Consider the following 23,035-nt stretch of genomic DNA (forward strand, 5'->3'; position numbering starts at 1 on the left):
CCAGTAGTTATAGAACTGCTTGGTATGTTTGGAAATACACATGAAAATCTCTTTATTTCATTCTGTTTATTTTTTTAAAATTTTATTTCAATAAATCTTAATCTTTTGTCATCAAGTGTTTGCCTGGTTAGTACAGCACAGATCTCTAAGTGTTTGTAACTAGCTTCCAATATACTGTCACTCCTAAGAATATTTGTATGTGTCTAGAGTTAAGGAGTGTGAATTTAAGCTGCTAAAACTTGGTATAAATATTGACAACTGTATGGGTAGGGCAGAAAGAATATCAACTACTCCAGCTATTTTAGTGGTCTGTGATATTGTAAACTGTGAGACTAATTGCTTCTCATCACTCCTGGCTTTCCAAATCTTCAGAAATAAATATCTCATAATTGCATGCAGTATTGTTAATGTCTTCATTAAAGAATCACATGTGAACTGAATTCAGTAGGAAAATTTATGCATGTATGGATTGCATATATTTGATAAAATTATCTATCATGAAATAGATGAAATCATCTGACTCCACTCCCTCTGATGACTGCAGCCCTTATTTAGGTGGATGAATATTATCTGAGATGTATAAATGTGACACTTAGTGGCATGGTTTAGTCTGGACTCCTCAGTGCTGGATTAAAATTAGAAATTATTTTTTATGTCTTTTGTAATCTAAATGATTCTGTCATAGTATCTACAGCCTAAAAACATCTTTGCAATTTTCCAAATGTATTATGGATGCTGTTGGATATTAAAAAAGCCTAATCTTTTCTCCAGCCCCCAACAAGAAAACCTGAACATTTGCTACCAAAGGAAATGACGAAACAGGTTAACCAAATATCCTTGTGCCTGTATTATATACAGAATTAAGTTGTTAGTAGATTCTCAAGCTGGTCATCATGCTCACAGAGTGTCAAATCTTATCTTAAGTAGGTTAGCAAGTGATTTATATGGAAATGCAATTTTGACTGTAGTAAAAAAGAACGTGTCATACAAAGGCTATGAAGCAGAGGCTTACATAGTGCAATATTGTGTCAAAAGAGGTCTTAAAAAGAGATGCAAAATAGTGAAAACCTAGAGGAGAGTAAAACCACATAAGCCTTCTTTATGTAGTTATTTGGTATAAGAATTGCGAACCTGATTGTGTAAGATTGGTAGGGGTCCAACAAGTAGTCTTTTTGCCACTCTGGCACGAATAAATATTTTGAGAAAGGGTAATTTTTTAAAAATTTCTTTTGCATTATGATTATAATTCTTCCCAACCAAGACATGTGGTAGAGATATATTTCTTGGAGGGAATTTTAATAGTGTTTTAAAACTTCATGAGTAGTCTTTTTAAGAAATATTTGATGCTAAACAAAGATTAATGTTGTCTTCCTGCTCATGAATTGTTGAGTTAATGTCTACTTTAAGTAACAACATATACATGCTAACTTTTCTGGGTTAGAACAAAGGTATATCTACTGCAGTGTCTTCATTGTAAGAGTGCTTATGGAAGGTTGCTAAAGAAGCAAAAGCATATAAGTTTCTTATAAAATATTTTCTCTTTTTTAGTTGTTTTTTTTTTCTCTGAGGTTGCCTCTCTTTCATAGCTCTTGATGGATGCCTCACTCATAGGTTTGTTTACTTTTTAAACCCAAGTGGAATTAACATCTACAACATTCTGTTTCAGAGACACAATGAAATGTGTCCTAGATACAAGTTTTCTTTTTTTTTCTTCATGATACACACCTCCTGTTTAGTTTATTAAGTTGTGTGTGATAAGAAACTATAAACAATTGTTCCATGTTTTTTTCTGAAACAGTTTTGTTGTGTTTTTTTCTTTATGTTCCTGACATATCTTTGTAATCATCTCTTTTCCATTCTGAAATTCCTCAGTCATTTTATAGTTGCTTGTATGGAAAAGCTCCCACATCTTCGGTCATTCTTGTGGTTCTCTGCTCTTTTTCAAGTTTTACTGGAAGTTTTTTACAGAGGGAGAGACATGAAGCAAACAGTCAAGTTGCTCAGGCAACAGTGCCATAGGATTTTTTTTCTGAGTATTGGTCTTTACCTCATAATTCCTTTTATTATCATATTACCAGGAATGAGTAGATGTTTTCATAAAACTGCAAAGTGTACTCTAAAGCCTGTGTGCTCAATACCTGAGCAATGCTAGCTATTTGAGAGCCTATCATTGTGTAAGGTTTGGCACTTCTTAAATTTCCTTCATGCCATACTTTCCGTATTGAATTAAGTATATTGAATTTGGCATGCCAGTATCACAGGTAAGGCCTTAAAGCAAATCAGCTTCTATGTTTGCTACCTAAACTACCCAATAAGTTATTCTCAAGACATTCTTTCCCAGAAAAATTTATCACTTCATTTTCTTTCCACTTCTGGATGATGTTGAACAGTGTGATTTTCAGTGGAGGTCCAGATGCTACTCCACTGGTGACTTTTCTTCATAAGAGACCTGCCAACGGATTTCAAAATCTGGTGTCTGAGAAAGGGTAGAAAATACTGTGAGTAGGACTGTATGATACAGGACTGAAGTGCTAAGAGTCACAGCTTAATCCTATCTGTCTTTAGGTTGTGCTTTAACCTTTGTGCTGTTCTGCTTAGATGCATAGCCCATTGCCTGCTTTGATCTTGGGGAAACATAACAGATATGCAAAGCTAGGAGCAGAATATCCACAGTCCTTGTTCTCAGAATATGTTAATGAGCTCAACAAGAAGTCTTGGTCCTTTGCACAAACACCTGAGAGGAGTCTTAAGAGGAGTAAAACTCTCCTCAATGAATAACAAAAATTAGAAGGCTTAAGAGGAGTAAACATAATAAATAAAAATAAAGTAAAAATAAATAACAAAAATTAGAAGGCTCTGTACAGTCAGGTAACAGAGCCTACCTTGAGTTCTGCTTGCTTTATTTTTCCCCTCTAAATGTAAATAGGCACTTCAGCCAGCTGATGATTTTTCAGAATCTCTTTCATACTAAAACAGCTTTCATTTATTCTTGTTTCTATGTTAAAGATTTCTGTGAGGAGCTGCTTCATAACTCTAGTCTGATGATTTCAGGGAAGTATTGAATAACCGTTGCTTGGACCCCTTCTTTTTATGTGGAAATATAGTTGTTCTGCTATGCTTTAGGCTCTCTAACCACATTCACAGTTCAGCTAATTTAATCCTGAATTACTATTTTAGAATACTGACTTCTTGTTCTCCTCACAGAACTGGATGAGGAGATGGTTTTTACAAAATTTGGTCATTATGAAACTGCAGACAGGTTCAGAAATCTAAAATGTTTGGAAATTCTAGATGCCATTCTGAGAAAAAAGCCTTGAAATTTGAAAGTGAAATGAAGGTACACAATAAATAAAATTGGCAAATTATTACATTTATAAATGTAATAATAAATATATATATATAAATAAAATTGGCAAATTATTACATTTATAAACTGAGAGCTTCATGCATAAAACTGTGAATTACCAAGGCTGTCAACTCTCCTCTTAAAATTCCCATTTCATTATTGATTAGTTCCAGAAATACTTCATAGATTGAAGCATTTTAAGTGTTTCATTTTAAGCAACAGCAAATGTGCAGTATTGGTGCTCATCATCTATATTTGCAATAAACAGGAGCATTAAATTTGGATCTATACTAGTAAAATTACTTGAAAATATTTATGCTTACTCTTAGCATTTAGATAAAATGGTTTTACTTGAACTAGTCATGTGCAAATACAATAAGCATACAGAAATTGATTTTTTGCATAAACTCCTGTTTTTGTTTAGACAAATTCAGCAACATATTCTACAATAAATAAGGCCAAAACAAATTATCACTCTTACTTCAGTGAATTAACGCTTCTGTGTTCTCTGGATAAGAAAACTGTGTTTAACACCCAACTTCATTTTCTGTGAAACTTCATTTCAAGAGAAATCGAGAAAACATTATAAGGAGTAATGGACTAGATGTCTTTTTAATTGTGTGTTATTCCTAATGCACATTTTTGGCTGTTCTTACCCAAATACCATTTTTCTTAAGTTATTGCTGTGTAAATATTTTACAATATAAAGTAAAAGTATAGCATATAACAAAAGTTTGTTTCTTGCCTATATTTTGCCTGTTCCTTGCCTGGATTTTTAACTTGTCCATCATTATGACTTCATTGCAAAAGGGTGGTTTAGATTTGCAGATGTTTTGAGGTTCATTTTAACTATTCAATCGTTAATCTGAGAAACAGAGTAAGGAACCATTCTCTGATTACATTTACCTTAAGGTACTTTCAGACTTCTATAATGATGGAATTTTTGTATATGATGCAAATTTAGTTTGGCTTGCAGAGAGAGGGCATTTGATAATATTTGAGGTATTATGTCCTTTGCTTCCCTATGCTTTAATAGATCATATAGAAACAAGGAATTGCAAAAACCATTGCTTTTTGGATAATGTATAGGTCAAGAAGTGAATATTTATGCTGCAAGTTAATTAAAAATAGCTGAGTTAGCTTTAAAACAACTACTTTAGATAAAAAAGTTGAGTGCAACACACAGTTTGCATGATCTAATCCACAGCAGTCTCCAGCAGGAAATGTGGCTTGTTCTAACTAAACAAGACATTTTGGATATCTTTATACTCCACAATGGACCCATCTTGAGCCTTTGATTAGTAAGTTTTTCTGAGGTCATGTGTTATTCAGTGAGACACCATTAGTTTCAATTGATTTCTTTGACAGCAACTAGAGAGTAGGTAAATGATGATAGCACTGGTGGCAAGAGTTGCTGAAGAGACAAATTACACAAGGAGGCAGTTTGATACAGTGATGGATAGAGTGAAAGAAATTTGCTAAACAAAAAGATGTAGAAGAGGCTATAATTGACAGCCACTCCCTCAGAACCTGAATCTGAAAGGCATGATCCTTGGTCATTTCTCTTGGACAACGCCAAATAATTGGGGAGTCCCCAGCAGAAATAGTTAGCAATGCTTGCAGAAAGAAAGATAAGAGGCTGTGGCAGCTCTTAGGCCTCCAGTTATTTAGATCAATTTGGAGATTCGTATACTCTGGAGATTTAAATCCATGTAAGCTTGGCTTTCACTAGTGCTAGATGGTGGGATTTTTACTGATATCCTCCTTTTATTATAATTTATAATTCAAGTCTTTAAATAGGGTATTAAAAAAAGTTTGTCTCTACTTGACTTTTTGTTACTGCTTTATGAAATTTTAATTATCTTTGCTCATATGCCTTGGTGTTCTGTCTCATTTGATGAAGAGAATGGAGAATGAATCATAAGTAAAGTGCAAAAATAGCTTTTGTCTGTTAAAACTTCTGTGTCTTTTATTATTGATGCTGAACAGTGTTTAGTGAAAAAGACAGATAATTAAAATTTTAAAAAAAGAGAAAACTAATGGTAAACAAATGTGTGTTTTTAAGTGGAAAAATTGCTTTTACTTTTGAGTCAAAGCTCCTAACTAGCGCAATGCATCAGACTAATAGTTTATTCAATTTAGATTAATTGTTTAGCAGGGCATGATTGCATATTCCTCATGTTCAGGATAAAGGATGCATTTGCAGAGGTTCTAGGTAGTCTTAGATGAAACTAGAGTGAACTGAAGCTGTACTTTGAGCAAATGAAATGGTATCCAGATAAAGAACAGTATCATGCTGGGAAGCTAGGCCTGTTGAACACTTGGACGGTTTACCCTTCCTTTGGCTCACTTCCCATGCCTCTGCTATGTTTTGTCACTATTACTGCTCCCTAGACTCACACTGGGACATGAAGTCATGCTGACAGAGTTTGTAAAACATGTAGCTGTCCTTTCAAAGCTCTTGATGAAGACTTGAGGGATACTGTTAAGAGCTTTTCAGAAATCTGTCTGGGCTTCATGGACTGGATCACCTTTGCCTTTTGTAACCCTAACCACTAGCATTAATAATTCAGATTTTTCACGGACTACTTCAGAACTGGGATTATTGAAGTACAGAACATGTCAGAGGGGAATTCTTGCAGGCATTTGTCCAAACTCCTTTATTCACATTCCAGTTGTCGTCTACCTGAATCCTTGTCTTCAAAGCTGATTTCTAGCCAGCTGAATCCCTGTATTTTTACAGGTACTTACTATGTCCCAAGTGCAAGACTTTTCATTTGTCTTGGTAGAATTTCAGTTTTTCAGCCCATTCCTTCTGTTTATAAAGTTCCCTCTGAAGGACAATCTTGTAGAAGTCTGCTTTCTGATGCTCTGAATTTGGTTACAGCTGCAAGATTTCTGAGGGTCCATTTTGTCCTGTCAGCCGAATCACTAATGAAAACATTAAACAGTATTAAAACCACTTGTAGTAAACTGACTTTTAGTCTGTGAAATGCTGACCCTTTGAGCCTGAAGGCAGAGTAAGATACTTGCAGTTCACTCATGCTATCCACACCTCCCTAAGTGGGGTTCAACAGGGCTCTGAGTGAATCAAAGCCCGCCTAGGGTAAATGATGTTCACTAGTGTTCACTGATGTTCACCACATTGCTCATCATTTCACAGGAGAAACAGGTTCAGGCCTAAATTCATGGGTATAGTCTGCTAAGTGTTCCCCACACAAAGCTGAATAGATACAGCTTTTTCATGTCTCTAGGAAATCCTCTGATGTTAACCCCAGTCTGTCTTTATAGGCTGCAAATTCGCTAACATTGTATTTTTAATTTTTTTTTTATAAAATTATAGTTCATTCTTTAGCAATCTCTGTATCTGAATTTGCCATCACCACAGGGTGCATAATTTAAATGGATTTATTCAGAGTTCAAAAATTACCATGTAGTTTTGTCATATAACACCATTCATAAGTACTTATGTGTGCCATTGTTTTAATGAAAAATATTATTTTCAACTTTATGGTATTCCTTTTTTTTGTCATTGCTAATTTCCGGTACTGGGTGAACTTTGTGCCCGTGATGTGCTAAACATTTGCAATTCATCTCGTAATGAATCATAATTGGCTTTATTCCTCATCAGAATTCCTGTGAGGATTTAGAAAATGTAGTGTATAATCTTCCCTTATGTTTATTGGTATTATAAACCTCTTGTGCATGCTCCAAACTGGAATGTCTTTGTTTGAAAGTAGTCAGTCATCATGCTTTATTATTTGTATCTTAAGGTTTTAAAGATGCTTTAAAGAAAAGTACTGTCAGTGGTTGTTGATGAATATAGGTGATAATAAAAAGTCAGTGTGAGGTGTCTTTTAGAGTTGAATTTGACCCGAAGGTGGTGGTGTTTGTCTCATTCTTGGCTTTTTTCAACATCACCTTGTAACCCTATTATTGTTTACCTAGAAGTGTATTTACTACATGAAATTCAATTATATCTCATTCATGTAGAACGTAAGGGCAAACTTATGACAGAGACTTTTGTGAAGGTTAAGCAAAGAGAGTCTGTTGTCAGTAGTTTATGCTTGCTAATCAGCAGCTTTCACAACAGCTGGACCTTTGTATGCTCCTGAAAATTAAAAGCTGTTGAAAGTATCCAAAGTAGAAACTGAATGTAGTCTACTATTAAAAACTGTCTTTAATATCAGGTCTTTTGTTCATAAATTGTTTTGCTCATCCATCTCAGATTTAGATCAGAAGTGAGATTAAGGATAGACAAACTGATTTGTAGTGACTGAATTTTTGGCAGAATTTTAGTTTATATTTCACTGCTGGTACAGCTTGTGGAGAATATTTGGTCTTTTGTCTGCTAGATGAGTAACAGGGGACCTAGGGAAAATCTCTCTCTCCCAGAAAGATGGGAGCTTAGAAAATGAATCCAAATGGTGATGTCCAGTGAAGCTGGGAAAAAGTGAAGGGACATGTACAAGCTGAGGTGAACTTCTTAGTAGACAACACACAGTTAGATGGGAGTTGTGTAATAGTTGAAACAAGCTACATATTTTGGTGTAAGCAGCCCAAGAAAGTTAGTAGAATCAGCTTGAGGAAACCAAAGAAACTGACACCTGGACTGAGTGTAGAACTTGAAATCCATGTTAAAAAATATGTTACAGTTTGCAGGGATGGGCGTGTCTGTGGAAATCAAGATGATTGAAATGTAGTTTTTATTATAGAAAAGCTTTCAATTTTTTTTTATTAAATACACATTCTGATTCAATTTTCTAAATTTTTTATAGCACTTCCAAGGGGTTTTTAATTTTCCTGATCCTATTTCATCTTAAAAAATCCTGCCTTTATTTCATGTACATTTTCTTATGAAGTTGTTTGTAAGTAAAATTTCTGTGTCTGTGAGAAGATAGATATATACCAGAACTTCATCCTTTACATTTGTGCTTATATGTTTGGATTAAATGTGTAGTTATCATAATTGCTACTATTGTTTTCCTCTGACAGCAGTAGTTTAATCTTTATCAATAGAAAAGGTGTACATTTTTCAGATTTAAAACCTAATAATCAATATTATTTTCATAGATTTGAACCACTCAAGAGTTTTTAGTTTAGGAGTCATAATGAATTAATATCTGAGATTTACATTTTTTTAGGTTTTTTTTTCCTTACAAGAAAAAAAGGCAGTCATTTTGGTAATTTGATTTGGGTTATATTTTCTTTGGGTTGGTTTGGTTTTCCTCTTTAATATCACCTTAATATAAAAAAACATGATGACAGGATTTTATTTTCCTTCTTCTTCATTGAAAAATACTCCCTCCATTCCAAATTAAGGTATTTAGATTAAAGCAGTGGAATTGTTGAGTTCTTCAGCTAACAGGACAGCTAATGCTTGTCTGTGTTCCTTTTCTTCCAGGATAGTTTACTCCCCTGACTCATTATGCTAGTGTCACTACCATAAACTGTCTCTCCTGGCAATTTTGTATTGATGGGTGCTAAAACAATATTATCACTCTGTGCTTGCCTGGTGTTTTCTTCCTTGTGCTTTTGCTGTTGACCACTATTAGTTACAGGATACTTTTGTTCTGACCATATGGATTTATTCATCTGATTAGGGTGGCTTTATTATAAAGCTGTGTTACTGCAATAGTTCATGGACTGTGCTTCTAGAGCTATGGATTCTTCTTGATGTTCCAAATTCAGACTACATTTGGAGTTTAGACTGCAGACTTTAATCTATGTGTTATGTGTCTCATTGTGTTTGTGTCCCAGCCTTGTGTGTATATCCCACTCCAACACATCCTCTTTCCTTTTGTCATTCGTCTTTAATCATTCTTTGTGAAAAGTGTTATCAAGAAGAAGCATTTTTCCGTATCAGGAATTTATCAGCGGACGTTGAATAGGAATTTTTATATTTCAGAAGATGTATCTTCCCACATCTGAAGCCTGATGTGATGGCTCAGTACCATAAGTCCAGATTTTGAGGAATTGTCAGGAAAAGAGTGATCTGGAGTAGGGAGAAGTGAGACTAAGTTTGACTTTCTAAAACTTTGTGAAAACTTTGTTTTAAAGTTTAAATCTACATCTGCAATATGCATTGGCATGTTCTGTGAATGACTGAAAAGATAAACTGTGAAACTGTGCAGTCTTGGATGGGATGGTGGGAAAGCCCATATTTCAGCTGAGGAAGTCTTCCAGAGATGACAGGACCTGACACTGTAGAGAGCTGAATGCTGTTCCAGGTCTTGTCAAAAAGCTATACAGGAAAATCTGGAAAGAGTGGTCTAAGAGGTGGTTTCTAGAATCTTTGTTTTATATTGTGATGACACATGGTGACTGGGTCCAAAGAAGATGACTTCTACAGGATATACATGGAGAGAGATAATTGCAAATATTTTTATGTGTTTTATACACCTATGGAAAAGTCTGAATAGTTTCTAGTATCAATTTATATTGGCTAACATTTATATTTGTGATCAGTGTTTTGAAAACAATTTTTTTCTTATCTTGGAACAAACTGAAAAGTCAGTAGCAATAGAAGACAATCTGGTTAATATGTTTGTATTTAATTGTACATGCTCCTCCAATTCTGACAGCAAGTTATACTCTGGTAGTATCTTCTAAAGGGTGTGTTACTGCTTAGATTAAGATTTAAATCTGAAAAAAAATTATCTCAGATAAATTGTTGGGTGAAAAATAAAGTGCTCGCTGTCATGATCTCCCTGTTTCCAGACTAGCATACTTACTAGATAGAACACTGGAGCTCCCACCTTGCTATACAGGAGGAGATGTGAATTTGGGAACAGACACATCATTCCCAAAATTCAGGCAGGAAGTTGTAAGGGTGCATACCTGCAAACTCTAATGGGTTATCACACCAACTTGTGCTGCCAAGCCACAAGGGAGGCATAGCTGTGAACCCTCCTCCCCTCCCTCACCCAGTGATGAAGCCAAGTCAGTTCCAGATGTGGTAAAAGCCAGCTGATGCTCACTGCAGTATCTAGAGTTATTACATAAATAGTACATCTGGATGCATTTAAGAAGGGACTAGATGAACTAACAGGATCAGTGGATGTAAATAGTAAGGTAGAAAAACAAAAGGGGAAGTAGGACTGGGGAGGAATAAAATATGAGAATAAGAAGAGATGAAATGAAGGGGTGGGAGGAGGGAAAGAAAAAAGCACAGACTGTTCTAAATGCATCTGACATTCTGTATAGCTGGAAAAGCATCTAGAAGAAAAAGCAAAAATTTATTAACAGTTTTTAAATGAAAGTAAATCAGAGAAGGTGTCAAAACATTGATGTTAGGTATAACAATCTCATGAGGTTGTGTACATATACAAATAGGTGTGATTATTGATTTGCAGAGAAACACTGAGGTCAGTGGCTGTCAACCTCCTGGTTTTCTTTCTATGAAGTATTATTTTCATATGTTCTTTCTTTTTTTTTACCTGAAGACAGTTGTTTTTTGAAGCTATTAGTGAAAAATAATCTTTTTGTCTTTTGAATGGAACTGATGCCATGAAATGATAAGTATTTTTTAAACACTTTTATGGGGAGAAGTATTCTGGTTTTAAGTTTTATCCACCATGATGAATACCCCTTTAGTTGGGCTATTTAGAAGCCTTACTTAGGCTGCTCACAGCTGCAAGTACATCCCCATTTTGGAAATCTGTAGCTTGATCTGCCTCATTGCATTTCTTCCTCACTATTGTGTGAAGTTTTTGTTACCACTCATTACATATTCTGGTACATCAGAGGAACATTCAGTGTTCTTTTCAGAAGAATGATCTCTTTGTAGTACTTGTTTCTGTCTACATCATTCCAAAACTGAAACATAAGATACTAAATTTATAAATTATCCAAAACTCAAATGAATAAATGCAATGGTATGAATAATTTTTTTTGAAACAAACTAAACCACACTGATATGTAACTGAAGGAACATAAGTAAGAAAATAAGGAAAATAAAGACCTTTTCCTGAACATTTTCTCCCTTTCTAACTAAATATAATCATAATTTGAAGACAGTGATATCTGTGCTATCACTGCCGATATATGCCTATAATGCAAGATCAATCGTGCACCCAGCTTAGGATTTGAAGTTACTGAATACATTTACAGTGACTGTAGAAAGTCATCATATTTTTATTTGCTTTTTTCCATCTGATCAGTCACTATAGTAGTCAGCAAATCCAGAAGAAAAATTGTTAAAATATATATTTTTAAATGTGCAGTTTTGGTGTAGATAATTTCTAGTGCACAGAAATATGTCCCAGAGGAGTTGGTGAAATGCACAGAAACTGACAGCACGCACAGAAGTATCAAATTGAAGCTTTTCAGAAACTTGGTCATGTGCATAAGTTGGTGTTGATGTGACGTTATCAGCAAAACTAGAGAGGTGTTTTGGAAATGGTGCATTACATTTGGCAAAATTGAGCAATGCTCCTTCTCAAAAAGAAACAGGATAGGTCATGTTAGTAATGAAATTGAAAAATTTATTCAAGCTAAGTAACTTTCAACATTTTTTCAATTAGTATCTTTTTTATATGCCTTTTCTCACTCTCTTTTGCATTTTTTCCTCTTTTGAACATCCTAAATATCTTTCTCATCACCGTTGCAAAGACTCAGCACAGCAATTTTGGAAGATTTGAAGTTCAGCTTTGTGCACCTAAAAATACTAACTTCAGAAAATTAAGCACTGAGATGCCCCAAAAAGTGCTGAGACTAAATTTAACATCCCATCCATGTTGCATCAATACCTGATATGCTTTCTGCTGTGGTTTTTTTTTTTTTTTGACTGCCACAGTCCAATTCTGCAATGGTTGTTATTAAAAATACACTAGCGTAGCAAGAATTATTTTTTCTATTTTAAAAGAAAATATCTGAAACTCAAACACAGGCAGTATTTTTTAGTAACAGTGTCAGTGTTGTTGTGAAGAGTCATTCTCCATATTCTGAACAAAGACACAAATTCTCTGTTGAATTTACAAGGATATAAGAGTAGAGCCTTAAGTGGTAAACACAAAATAAGAGAATTTGTAAGTCCATAAGGTTTTTTAAGTTCTAATATATCACATTTGAAGTACACATGCTAATACTGCTCTATGATCTGCTAGATTTTTGTTTCTGCTTTATTTTTGCACAGGTCATTTTTAGCATATGTTCTTCTCTTACCTTAAATTTTTTTAAAAAAGCATTTTTTCATAGATTATTAAAAAGTAACTTTTGCTGCAAGAACAACTGTCTTTTAGAAAATGTGTTAGAAAATGTTGAAATGCTCCGGATGCAGTCATTATTCATGTGTGTCCACAGAAATGATAATCGCTTTGGATGTGATGTCACATATCAGGACAGATATGCTTGGAATTTGTAGTTTGGTATATTTTCTTAAATAGCAATGTATCATTTTATTTGAGAGAATTTATCACATATTCTGGACTGTTGTGGTTTCTGTTATTTTGGAAATATTTTTATGTACAAGTGTTTTAACTATATCTTGCTAATCTTAAGTGTAACCTTTAAAATGGGATCTAAGTCTAAAAATAGGAGTAGGTTAGCTGAAAATTATTACTTCATTTACTCAGAGATCCTTTTCTAAACATAATTTATAATTAACTTCTGCAGCAACTTTATAGGCTAGAAATATATTGTTGTCTACCTTGGAATATTGAATCTATAAAAGTTGCAAGTTTATATACACATAAACCTAGGATACCACATCTGACTACTTTCAGATCAGCAATTCCAGTAACACACATCAAATCGAATTTTAACCCATCACAATAACTTTGAAATTTCCCTTAGGATTCACTGAATGGTGCATGAAATCAGTTACAGAGCATACTGAGAGGATATGTTAAGGTTGGGCAGGCAGTTTCAGTCTGCTGAGATGATAGTAGAGACAGGAGAGAGAGAGAGACTTAATATTTGCCACTTCGTTTGCTGTCTCTTCAAGAGACTTAAATGCATCAAAGCTGGAATTCCATTCTTCTTCATGAGGAGAAAGGACTAGTCTGTCAATCAGGATATGCAAAGTTTGGATTGTTTTGCTTATGCCTAATAAATAGTCTGTGAGAAACAGGCTGTCGACATTATGGGAGCAGATTGCTGATTTCCCTTGCAGTGGAAGACATTGAAGCTGTACAGATCAGGAGTTGACTTTCTTGGCCTGGTTTTTCCCTTAGTCTTCCAAAGATCTCATAACAATTGAATTCAACTTCACAGGGTTCTCAAAACAACATAGTCTGTAGGGGAGACCCTTTATCCTCACTCTTGTAAATATCCTTAACAAATGCAGTAGTGATACTTTTCAAAACATGCTCACTATTACTGTAATATAGATACAAGAATATAAGGCAATAACTAATACATATGGATTTTGTGCCCATTTGTGTAAAACACAGGGTCTTGAGGAGGAGTTTGAGTCAATAGACATAAATTAAATTACTTAAATTAAAGTGAGAATTAAATTTAAAACACACGTATAATGAGCTCAGAAATTTTGTGTTAGCTTAATCAGCTTATGAATTTGAAATTAACAAAAGGTAATAATTGCTGATTTTAATAATGATTGCCATTATTAATATTTTTTAAAACTTGAAATACATAATTTGTGAGCAAAGATATTCAGAAGAAATACTATTAAAATCAATTAAAATTATCAGAGGGCTAAAATTATTTTCAAGAGGTAATACACCCTGATTATTAATTCAACTGCATTAATTAATGTATTGCAGTTGATTTACTTGTTTCATTAAAAATGTTAAATTACCTTAAATTACATTCACTTAATTTACTAAATGAACTAACAGTTAAAGCTTTCTTTCCATAAAGAAAACTTGTAAATCCCATTTCCTGGGTGATTTCCATGTAGAATTAAGAAATATGCCTCAACACTATAAAAACAACTGTATTGGACAGATCCAGCCAGTCCAATGCTTTCTTTCAACCATGAACTTGAGTTGATGTTTAGAGAAGTTTAAAAATAATATCATAATTTCTCCCAATTGTTTGTGTGATCTGCACATATAATCTTCTGGAATTTATAATAACCTTTGGAAAAGATTTTTTTTCATATATATCACTTGAAACTACTGTCCTTTATTTTGAACCTGGCCTCTCAGTTGTTTTGATGACTTTCCAGTGTTAAAAGAAAGAATAAGCCATCGTGCTGTCATGGAAATGCTTTTCGAGCATTTCCATAACATCCACGATTTTGCTGACTTCTGTCAAAGCTCTCTGCATTGTTAGTTTTTTTTTTAAATAAAAATTCAAGTCTTTCTGATTTTTAATATATATTTGAACTGATCCATGCCTTTATCACTCTTATCTTTCCTCTGAGCTTTTACCTACCATGCAGAGGACACAGAGCTGCATATGGTATTCACGTCTACAAATGATGGAGCAAGATTATTTTGTTTTTGTTTTTTTTTTTGCTTTTAGTTGCTTTGCAAAGAATTCCTAATCATTGATTTGAATTTTTCTTGGCTGGAGGGGACAGAGTTGATAAAGATGCTTGTCATCACTTCACTATTTCTCTCTTGACAAATGAACTTGCAGTCCATTAATCCAAAAGTCTTTCAGCTACTTCTTACAGTCACAGTCTACAGTCATTCTTCTTCTTCAAATAACCATTAAATAACAGACTTTGCTTCAATGGTAAGCACTAAGTACACACCTCTATAAAATTCTAATGAATAGAATAATCTGAAAATTATTTAGCAATTTTATTTATTTCATTTTTTTAAAGAATTTTATTTAAAGAATTTTTGCTTCTCTAGTCATTTTTGGTCCTAAAAAAATCAAAGATGAAAGCTGCTTCAGTAATAAAAGAATTTGATGCTAAATTCACTGAAGCAAGAGGTCAGCTGATATATTCTACTTTATCCCTTATGCTTTTAAAGCAAGAAGCACTCAATGTTTTTAGATATTTGAATAAAATATAGTGTCTTCTTGTGAGAGGAAACAGAAACCTTGTGGTTCACATTTGTCTTTCAGAGAAGTTGTAACTTCTCCCATAAAGTACATGTTTCCTAGGATGCCATACCAATTCCTGTCTATTAATTTCATTAGCTATTACTATTAATAAATGCAGAAAAGATTGTGTTTCCTTTCCTGTTTTCTGATATTTTTTTCATGTAATTGGTTTCTACAGGATTTCCTAAAACCAGGAGCTATTACAATATTACATTTTCAACAAAAAAAATGTTTTTCAAGTCTCTTGTTAGTGACAACAAAAGACAACAAAAGTGATAATTATAACATTAAGAGCTTTCAGCTTTTTGTAACAATTGTCTGAATTTCAATCCAAGCTCTGCAGCTAAAACATTAGGAGTCATGAAAAAGTTATTTATGCTTGTTTGTTTGTTTTAGGTGGTTTTTGTTGTTTGTTTTGTTTTTAGGGGGTTTTTTTGGCATGTTTGTGTGTGTGCTTTTAAATGGATTGTGGGAACTGAATGACTTACTAGCTGGCATAAGATCTTAGAGAACAGGCACTCATGAACCATGTTCTGTTACTTTTCATACTGAAAGAATCTACAAAATATGTGAATAATATGTTTACAACAAGTTCAAAGCAGAATATACAGCAGATAATGACAAAATTAGTCATGCTAATGGTGATGTGTGCTGATTTTAAAATTGCTGTAAAAGAACAGCAAAATGACACTGATGAAAAAGCTTTTGTTACATCATTTTAAGGAAAGTGGGATCAATGCCAGAAGAGTAAAAGGCACATTACCTAACTGGATTTCACCTAATTCAAGCTACTAAGTAATGTTATACATTAAGTACAGAGCTTACTGCAGTTCATAGACAAAAGGCTTTTTGTTTGCTTTTAAAAGTTGTTTTATTTTAAATTAGGTTTGAAATAGGCAAACAAAATAAATACAGGCCTGATGTGGTCTTAATTTTAAATAGTGGGTACCATTTGACATAATATTCATTAGTTTAGACTTGGAAGAGTTTTGTGGCTGCTTTGAATAAATACACAGAACTTAAGGAAGCAAATGAGAAGGTTCAAATTGCACATTTGTTAATGGTTTTAAATTAACCAAGGCAGTCTATACAGTTGAGTAAGAACTTCCTCCCTTCCTCCCTTTAACAACATAATAAATTGTAAAGTGATACAGAGACTACAAATGTAATATCTTCTCATACATTTTAGCTTTTAAAACCTTTTTTTTCAGGGTGGTATTGTGGTTTTTCTTTACTCATCTTAAGAGACAGTAAGGAACTATTTAGCCTCAATAAATTTCATACACTTCCGTGTTTCTCTTCCTATTAGCCTGACTTGGTATTCTAAGACCACAGATGGCTTTTGTGATTGTGTACAGTTCCCTACAGGCCATTTGGGCCATCAAAGGAGTTGGAGATTGGATTTTTTCATGTATAGGGAAAGAACTGAATTAGCCCTGCTTTTACTCTTTATTCATTACCTTCTTCAGAAAACTCAAATCCAAATATAACAAGTCTTTCCCTAAAAGTAAATTTAGACCATCAAACTATTCCATGTGATGCACATCAACCCAGTGTACTTAGGATTAAGAAAAGAGAATTGTTGGTCAAAGCACTGCACAGCTATCACTATCTCTTTTTTTTCCTAACAGAGCCCTACTGCCCCACTCTGTTTTAAATGTACAATGATATGTTATCTGTCAACTTACAAGAATATTGATAAAACTTAACTCATATTAAGAATGACAACCCAAGATGCATGACTTTTGAAAACAACAACGCTTGAAATAAGGCTCCATTATTTGTTTGTCTGTATTGCTGTTGGAATATTTTTTGCAACATGGTCAGCTTTGGAAACTCCTTTTTCCCACCTTTCTCACTTTAATGACTATATTTTGGTTGAACTGAGAAAATTGAAGCACTTACCTTCTAATATAACTGATCATCATTTGCAGTGTTTCTTGATTCAATTGAAGTGATGCCATTTTGAATTTATTTCAGTAAGTTCTGAAGATTTTTGAAACATATCACAAATATAATTATATTAGAAAGTATTTAGAAAATTATAATAGACAAACTACTTAGAATTTTATCTAATTTTAACCAAAGGACATACAAAAGTAGGTTTATAGCATAGATTCTAGATAAAGAGAAGCAATGAGAAAAAAAGTGCTTTCATAATTTCAGTAAAGCACTTGGGATGTTTGCATATTAGAATCTGTTTAGTGTCAGACAAAATCATGGGAGTTAGTAGTGGTAAAATGAATAAAGATCTGGATGAAGGGGAGATAATATGGGTTCAGTGAAACAGGAAAATACCAGTTTGAGAAGAAGTTATTATTGAAGCTCTCCAAAGACCATCTGGGAAGCAAACTTTTTAAAAGGTTGGAATTGAATAACCTTATAGCCTGGCACAGTAAAAGTGATATGAAAATTAATGTTACAAAGTACAAGTTCTTATACTTGGTTAAGAGTAAGAAATTTTACTTGAAGCTAAGAAGTAATCTACTGGAAAGAGCAGAGTAGAAGAAATTTGTGTGGACCTGTCATTTACAGGGCAACTGTGAGGAACCAGATGAGATCTGTGTGAGAATCGCAATTGCATTGGACAGATGTATTGACTGAAGTCTTTCAGGAAAAGATATGGATTAGTTGATAAATTCCACTTCATTAATCCTAAATGTTGTGTAAAGTTTTCACTCGTGTTTTAAAGAAGGATAAATTCAAGTTGGATCAAATACAGTGATAACTTCAGTAACAAAAACAAGGTGGGAGGTGCCAGAAGGACTTGGCTCAGGACCATTAAGCAGGATGAAGGGTAGGGGAGTTGGCAGAATGGCTTCAGCAGCCAGGGCACTTATCAGATCCTTTAAACCATCTCTCAGCCAGTGTAAGAATGTCTCATATTTAAATTATTAGTTTTGATTTGATTTACTTGTTTGGGTTGGTTGGTTTGTTAGTTGGTTTTGGTTTTCCTTTGTTGTTTAAAATCTTTGATTTTTTGAGCCTTTCGAGTAAGTTTTCCTTTTCCCTGGTCAGTGTTAAAGTTCTAAAATGTCTTACCAATAGTTAATGTTTATTCTGCTTTCACATCTTTTGTCCTGTTTAATAATATCTTTAATTTATTTCCAACCAGATATTTTTGCACAATTGTCTGTTGTTTTTGTCTCCTAACTATACTTCTAGCTTTTATTTAAATGTTTGGGTTGTTTTGGTTTGGTTTTTTGTTTGCATTTCTCCCCTTTATCTGAAAGAGTGTATCCAGTAACTTTTATAATTAAGAATCAGGGATGCGTGTCAGATTGATATTGCATCTGGAGGAGTTACAAGCAAACTCATTAATATGGTACACCATAGCAGACGATCCATGTTTCTAAAAATAGCAAGCTATAAAAGGTAGTCTCTACTGGCTACTTAAAATATTACTGCTCTGTAACCAACAGTACCCATATTTACTTTTTTGTGCGTGATGGTGCCTGTAAACAGAATTAATTTTGCTTCCAATTTTTCTAAACCTTTGCTCTGCTTTTTCATTTAATGTTAAATAAGCAAAACGTGTGTGACTAAACTTCAAACAGTTATTATTGATCTACAAAGGCAACATAGAGGGGAAGCTAGAAGTCATCCTAGTCAGGAGTACCTCTTAATGACACAACTTCAGTACCTGTCCAAAAAGTATTTGCTCTCAGAACCATATTTCTTTCTTTCAAGGAGAAAATAAGAGATGGTAAATGCATCATTTAATTCCTGGGCCAATGTTTTTTATTTCCAAAGGAATGCCATAGTGCCTGAACTCTGAGACAAGTGCTGACCTGTGCACCTGACAGTTTTGCACACACCACACTCCTTCCACCCCCAGCAGTGTTTGCCTTTTTCACTGTGGTTGCAGGCAGTTAATGGACAGCAATTTTCAGGGAGTTACCTGCCAAAGATTCTGCACCAGGTGCTGCCCCCTAAGCTTTGGGCTTTTGGGGTTGGGTGGTAACTTTTTTTTCCCCCTAATAAGGAGAAATGTGTGCAATAGTTTTCTCTCAAGAAAATATGAAAAGCTATAATGTAACTTATATGCCTTTTTTCCTATTAAATAATAATATGAATATACATAATTGTATAGTTTTATGAAGGTTTTTACATAAATTTTCACTATTTTACAGGAAAGCAGTGATTCTAGTGCATTGATTAAAACAGGATTTTTTCATAACTTTTAAAAACTAGATAACATCAGTGCATTGAATAGTTCCAGGTAGTACAACTGTCTTCATTTTTTAAAATTCTGCATTTGGCCCTTTTGTTACAATAGTCATGACTTAAATAATTGCAAATGACATATCAATATATTATATTGAAGACTGAAAATTTCTTTAGAAATTCTTTGGGAGTTTTCTCTGGCAAAATTAGTGTTGTCATCCTATGTTATTATTGTTATTTTTGTTGTTATTATCATCATTATCCTAATCATTATTTATGATAAGGCTGTCATTATTGCTAAAACTAGGACAGTTTTAAAAAAAAAAACATTTGAACTCTTGGTGTCAGTAAAATGATAGCCTCTCAGTTTTGATTTCAGAAAATCATCTTTGCTTATGTAGGAAATGTTAAGCTTTATATTTGACAGATGCTCTCTTTTCTAGCATCATTCTCTAATTAAAAATTATAAACATCTGTAGCAGTGACTGCCATTGTTTATGTAGGAATCCATACTAATACTGAAGTTGATTGAGAAAAAGACTTGAAAATCTTGCAGAATATAAATTGCCTGTTTCAGTTCATTGTGTGAAGGTTGGCAATTTTCACAGATAGCCCAATAACACCAGCTGATTTCATGATCCCTCCTTCATGCCTTTCCTAAATTGAATAGTGAATTTGAAATATACAGATAATATAAATTTGTAAATGAAATATCAGAATGCTTACTTCACTTTTGAGATCTTTGCATAGTGAGCTGAGTAAAGAAGCAAAATATGTGTGCTATTAGTTGGCTACCAGAAGTTCTGAATAATTCAGTAGCCACGCAGCTGTCTCAATGTCTGAAAGATAGTGTCACTGAGGAACCATCTCTTGTAACATAGAACATGAAGTGCTTCTGAGGATGAAGTGTATTTTTAAAAGTACAGTAAACAGCAGAAGAATCAATTTAATTTAATTGGTATGTTTCATTTTCCTTAGTGTAAGGCATTGTGTCAGGTAATGCATCTGGTTAAAAAAGGTCAGTCTCATTTGGGCATGTCTGCTGGGCACTATCACTCATGTTTTGAGTCACAGAGCACAATCCTTCTAAAAGAGGAAAGAATCAGGGGCTTCTCTTTAGAACTAAGTATAGAATTATTACTTTTAATCACATTTTTAAAGAATTTTCTTCAATTATTGAACAGCTAAGCTTACTTTCATGCTTTTCTAATGCTTGCACTTGTAGAGGGGGATTGGGAGGAGGGCGGGGAGATGTGTTAGTTACAAAGTATTGGTTGTATAGGGCTGAAATGAACCTCTAGAAGATCTTAGCTTCCTTACAAGCTCCTTCTTTTCTATAACGAAAGAGTAAATGTCTCTTATATGAAAGTATTTGCATAATTAAAAGAGAATAGACACATGATGCCTTTTGTAGTTTACTTGAAGAATGAAAGATAAAAACCAGAGATTTTTCATGCTTTAGCAGCTGAATGGAAAAATTTTTATTTGGATGATCTTTAGTTCCTATGTAGTTCTTTTATCTAATATGGCAAAATCCTTACAAATCTAGAACTTCAGCAGGTTATGTTTAGTCAGGTTCACTGCAGGTGAAAAGCTAACTCTCAGCTGATCAGTCTGTAACTTTAGGCAATTACACAAGAGGGAAGAGTCTGCAGTGTTTCATCAGTTTGATGTGTATTGCTCCTTTTTTATGCAAGTGTCCAAATGAATTCTGAGACATAGAAGTGAAATGACCTCCTGTTAATATTGGAGCTGCTTAGTAAATAAAGGAACAGAGAAAGTTTCAAGGTCTGGACTCCTATCACATATGTCTAATTTTTTTAAAGATTTTTTAAACATTGACTAATGAGGAATAGCTAGTTAGCCTGAAAATACAGAATAAATGTTCTGACTAGTCCACTGTGCCTACCTTAGCTATCAGATAACTTCCAGCGTCTGACTTTGTGTATTACAGTCCTACCTCTGGAATTCACTTTCATGTTAAATGCTGCTTCTTACAGGCTGATACTTGCCAGTCAATTTAATTGAAATGTCACACTGACCTTTTTATGAAAAACACTGAACTTACTGGGGTTTTTAGAAGCTTCTTTTACTTTTGCTCCAGTTAAAGTTCTTAAATTACCAGTATACAAAAGTTCATGCTAATTAAGCTCATGAAACTGCCTGCTCATCCATCTTACAAACAATACATTTTTTTGCAGATATAGTTCAGCTGAATCTGCCTGAAGATCAAAAAATAAGCACCACTGCAGCAACAGTGGGACAGAGTGCGGTCCTCAGTTGTGCCATCCAGGGAACCCTGAGACCTCCTATCATCTGGAAGAGGAACAATGTCATTCTGAACAGCTTAGATTTGGAAGATATCAGTGTAAGTACCAGAAAGTCCTATTTAACAGCTTTTTATCAAAAGCTCTCATAAATAATAGAAAAGTGGTGCATAACAAGCTACATACTCCTTCCTGATGCTTCAAAGGAAAGAAATGGAAATGATATGTGACAAACTCTGCCTGTTTTTATTTGCTGTGTATTTTAACCCCTGTTAAATATAGAGAAAATATGTTTCACAGAGCAATCATTTAAAAAATAAATATAGCAATAAAAGAACATGAGGGCTAAATTGCAGCCCAAAATACAGTCAGCATTATACATTCAGGATTGTAAAGCCTTCACATATTTAGAAGAAAAGAGAAATCTGTAATATGTAATATGTAAATCTGTAATATGAACAAACAGATCATAATAGTAGTTTTCTTTCATAATAGTTCAATAGAAATATATTTTTCCCCAAATAAGTATTTCATAATAAAATTAGTTGTTTTGCCTGTTCCTCCAAATATTCAGCAGTGCATATGGTACCTCTCAAGGAATGAAAAACAGAATATTAGTATAATTTGTAAATCTTTTTGTTTCAGAAAGGCAAGTGTTTGCCACCTAACATTACCATGACCTAAAAATACAGAGGAAAATAGAAAATGAGTCTTAGAATTACATCCTCTTGCAAGACTAAAAATAGGCTTTCATCTGTATTTTGTGTGCTTCCGGGTGTGCTTTCTTTGTTTTGGCCATTTTGCGTTATCTAAGTTGTAAATGTGGACAAATTGTTACATTGGGAGTTGTGCTGTCTGTCTAGCCCACGTGAGTCTGAAATCACCTGAACTGTTATGTGTGTGGAATATTGCTACAATGAAATATCTAGTTTGTCTATTTTTATTTATTTTTTTTATGAATGCTTTATTTTTAAGGTGAAAATTGTTCCCACACATCATCTCTCTTTTATGTCTGGTTTTGTTAGTTCTGATGGTAAACTGAGCTTCCTCAGTGTGGTGCTTTGTAAAATAATGGACAATTTCAAAGCTCATCTTGCTTGAGTTATGGCTTTAAGTCCCTTGAGAGGCTTAGGATAAACCCAACATAATCTGAAAAGTTCTCTGTTAAATATAATTGCTTTTGTTAGTTTGATATTAATTACATGACTTACACTGAAAAGTGTCTTGCCCATGTCCACAAGATCCTGTCTGCAATATTTGTTATGTTCAAAACCATTATTTGGAGTTC

General features: G+C 33.8%; 1 protein-coding gene across 6 annotated transcripts in view; it reads left to right on the top strand.

Annotated features, from left to right (window-relative positions):
- The window catches only part of FSTL5 (follistatin like 5), a 271,571-nt gene that overhangs the window by 161,786 nt on the left and 86,750 nt on the right, over positions 1 to 23,035 (top strand). For all 6 annotated transcript variants that reach the window (XM_038136446.1, XM_038136448.1, XM_038136445.1 and 3 more), the window contains one exon: positions 21,682 to 21,848. In XM_038136446.1, coding sequence (XP_037992374.1) covers positions 21,682 to 21,848 — 167 coding nt within the window. The remainder of the gene's footprint in view (positions 1 to 21,681; positions 21,849 to 23,035) is intronic.

Source organism: Motacilla alba, chromosome 4 (assembly GCF_015832195.1).
Source record: "Motacilla alba alba isolate MOTALB_02 chromosome 4, Motacilla_alba_V1.0_pri, whole genome shotgun sequence".
Taxonomy (NCBI): Eukaryota; Metazoa; Chordata; class Aves; order Passeriformes; family Motacillidae; genus Motacilla; species Motacilla alba.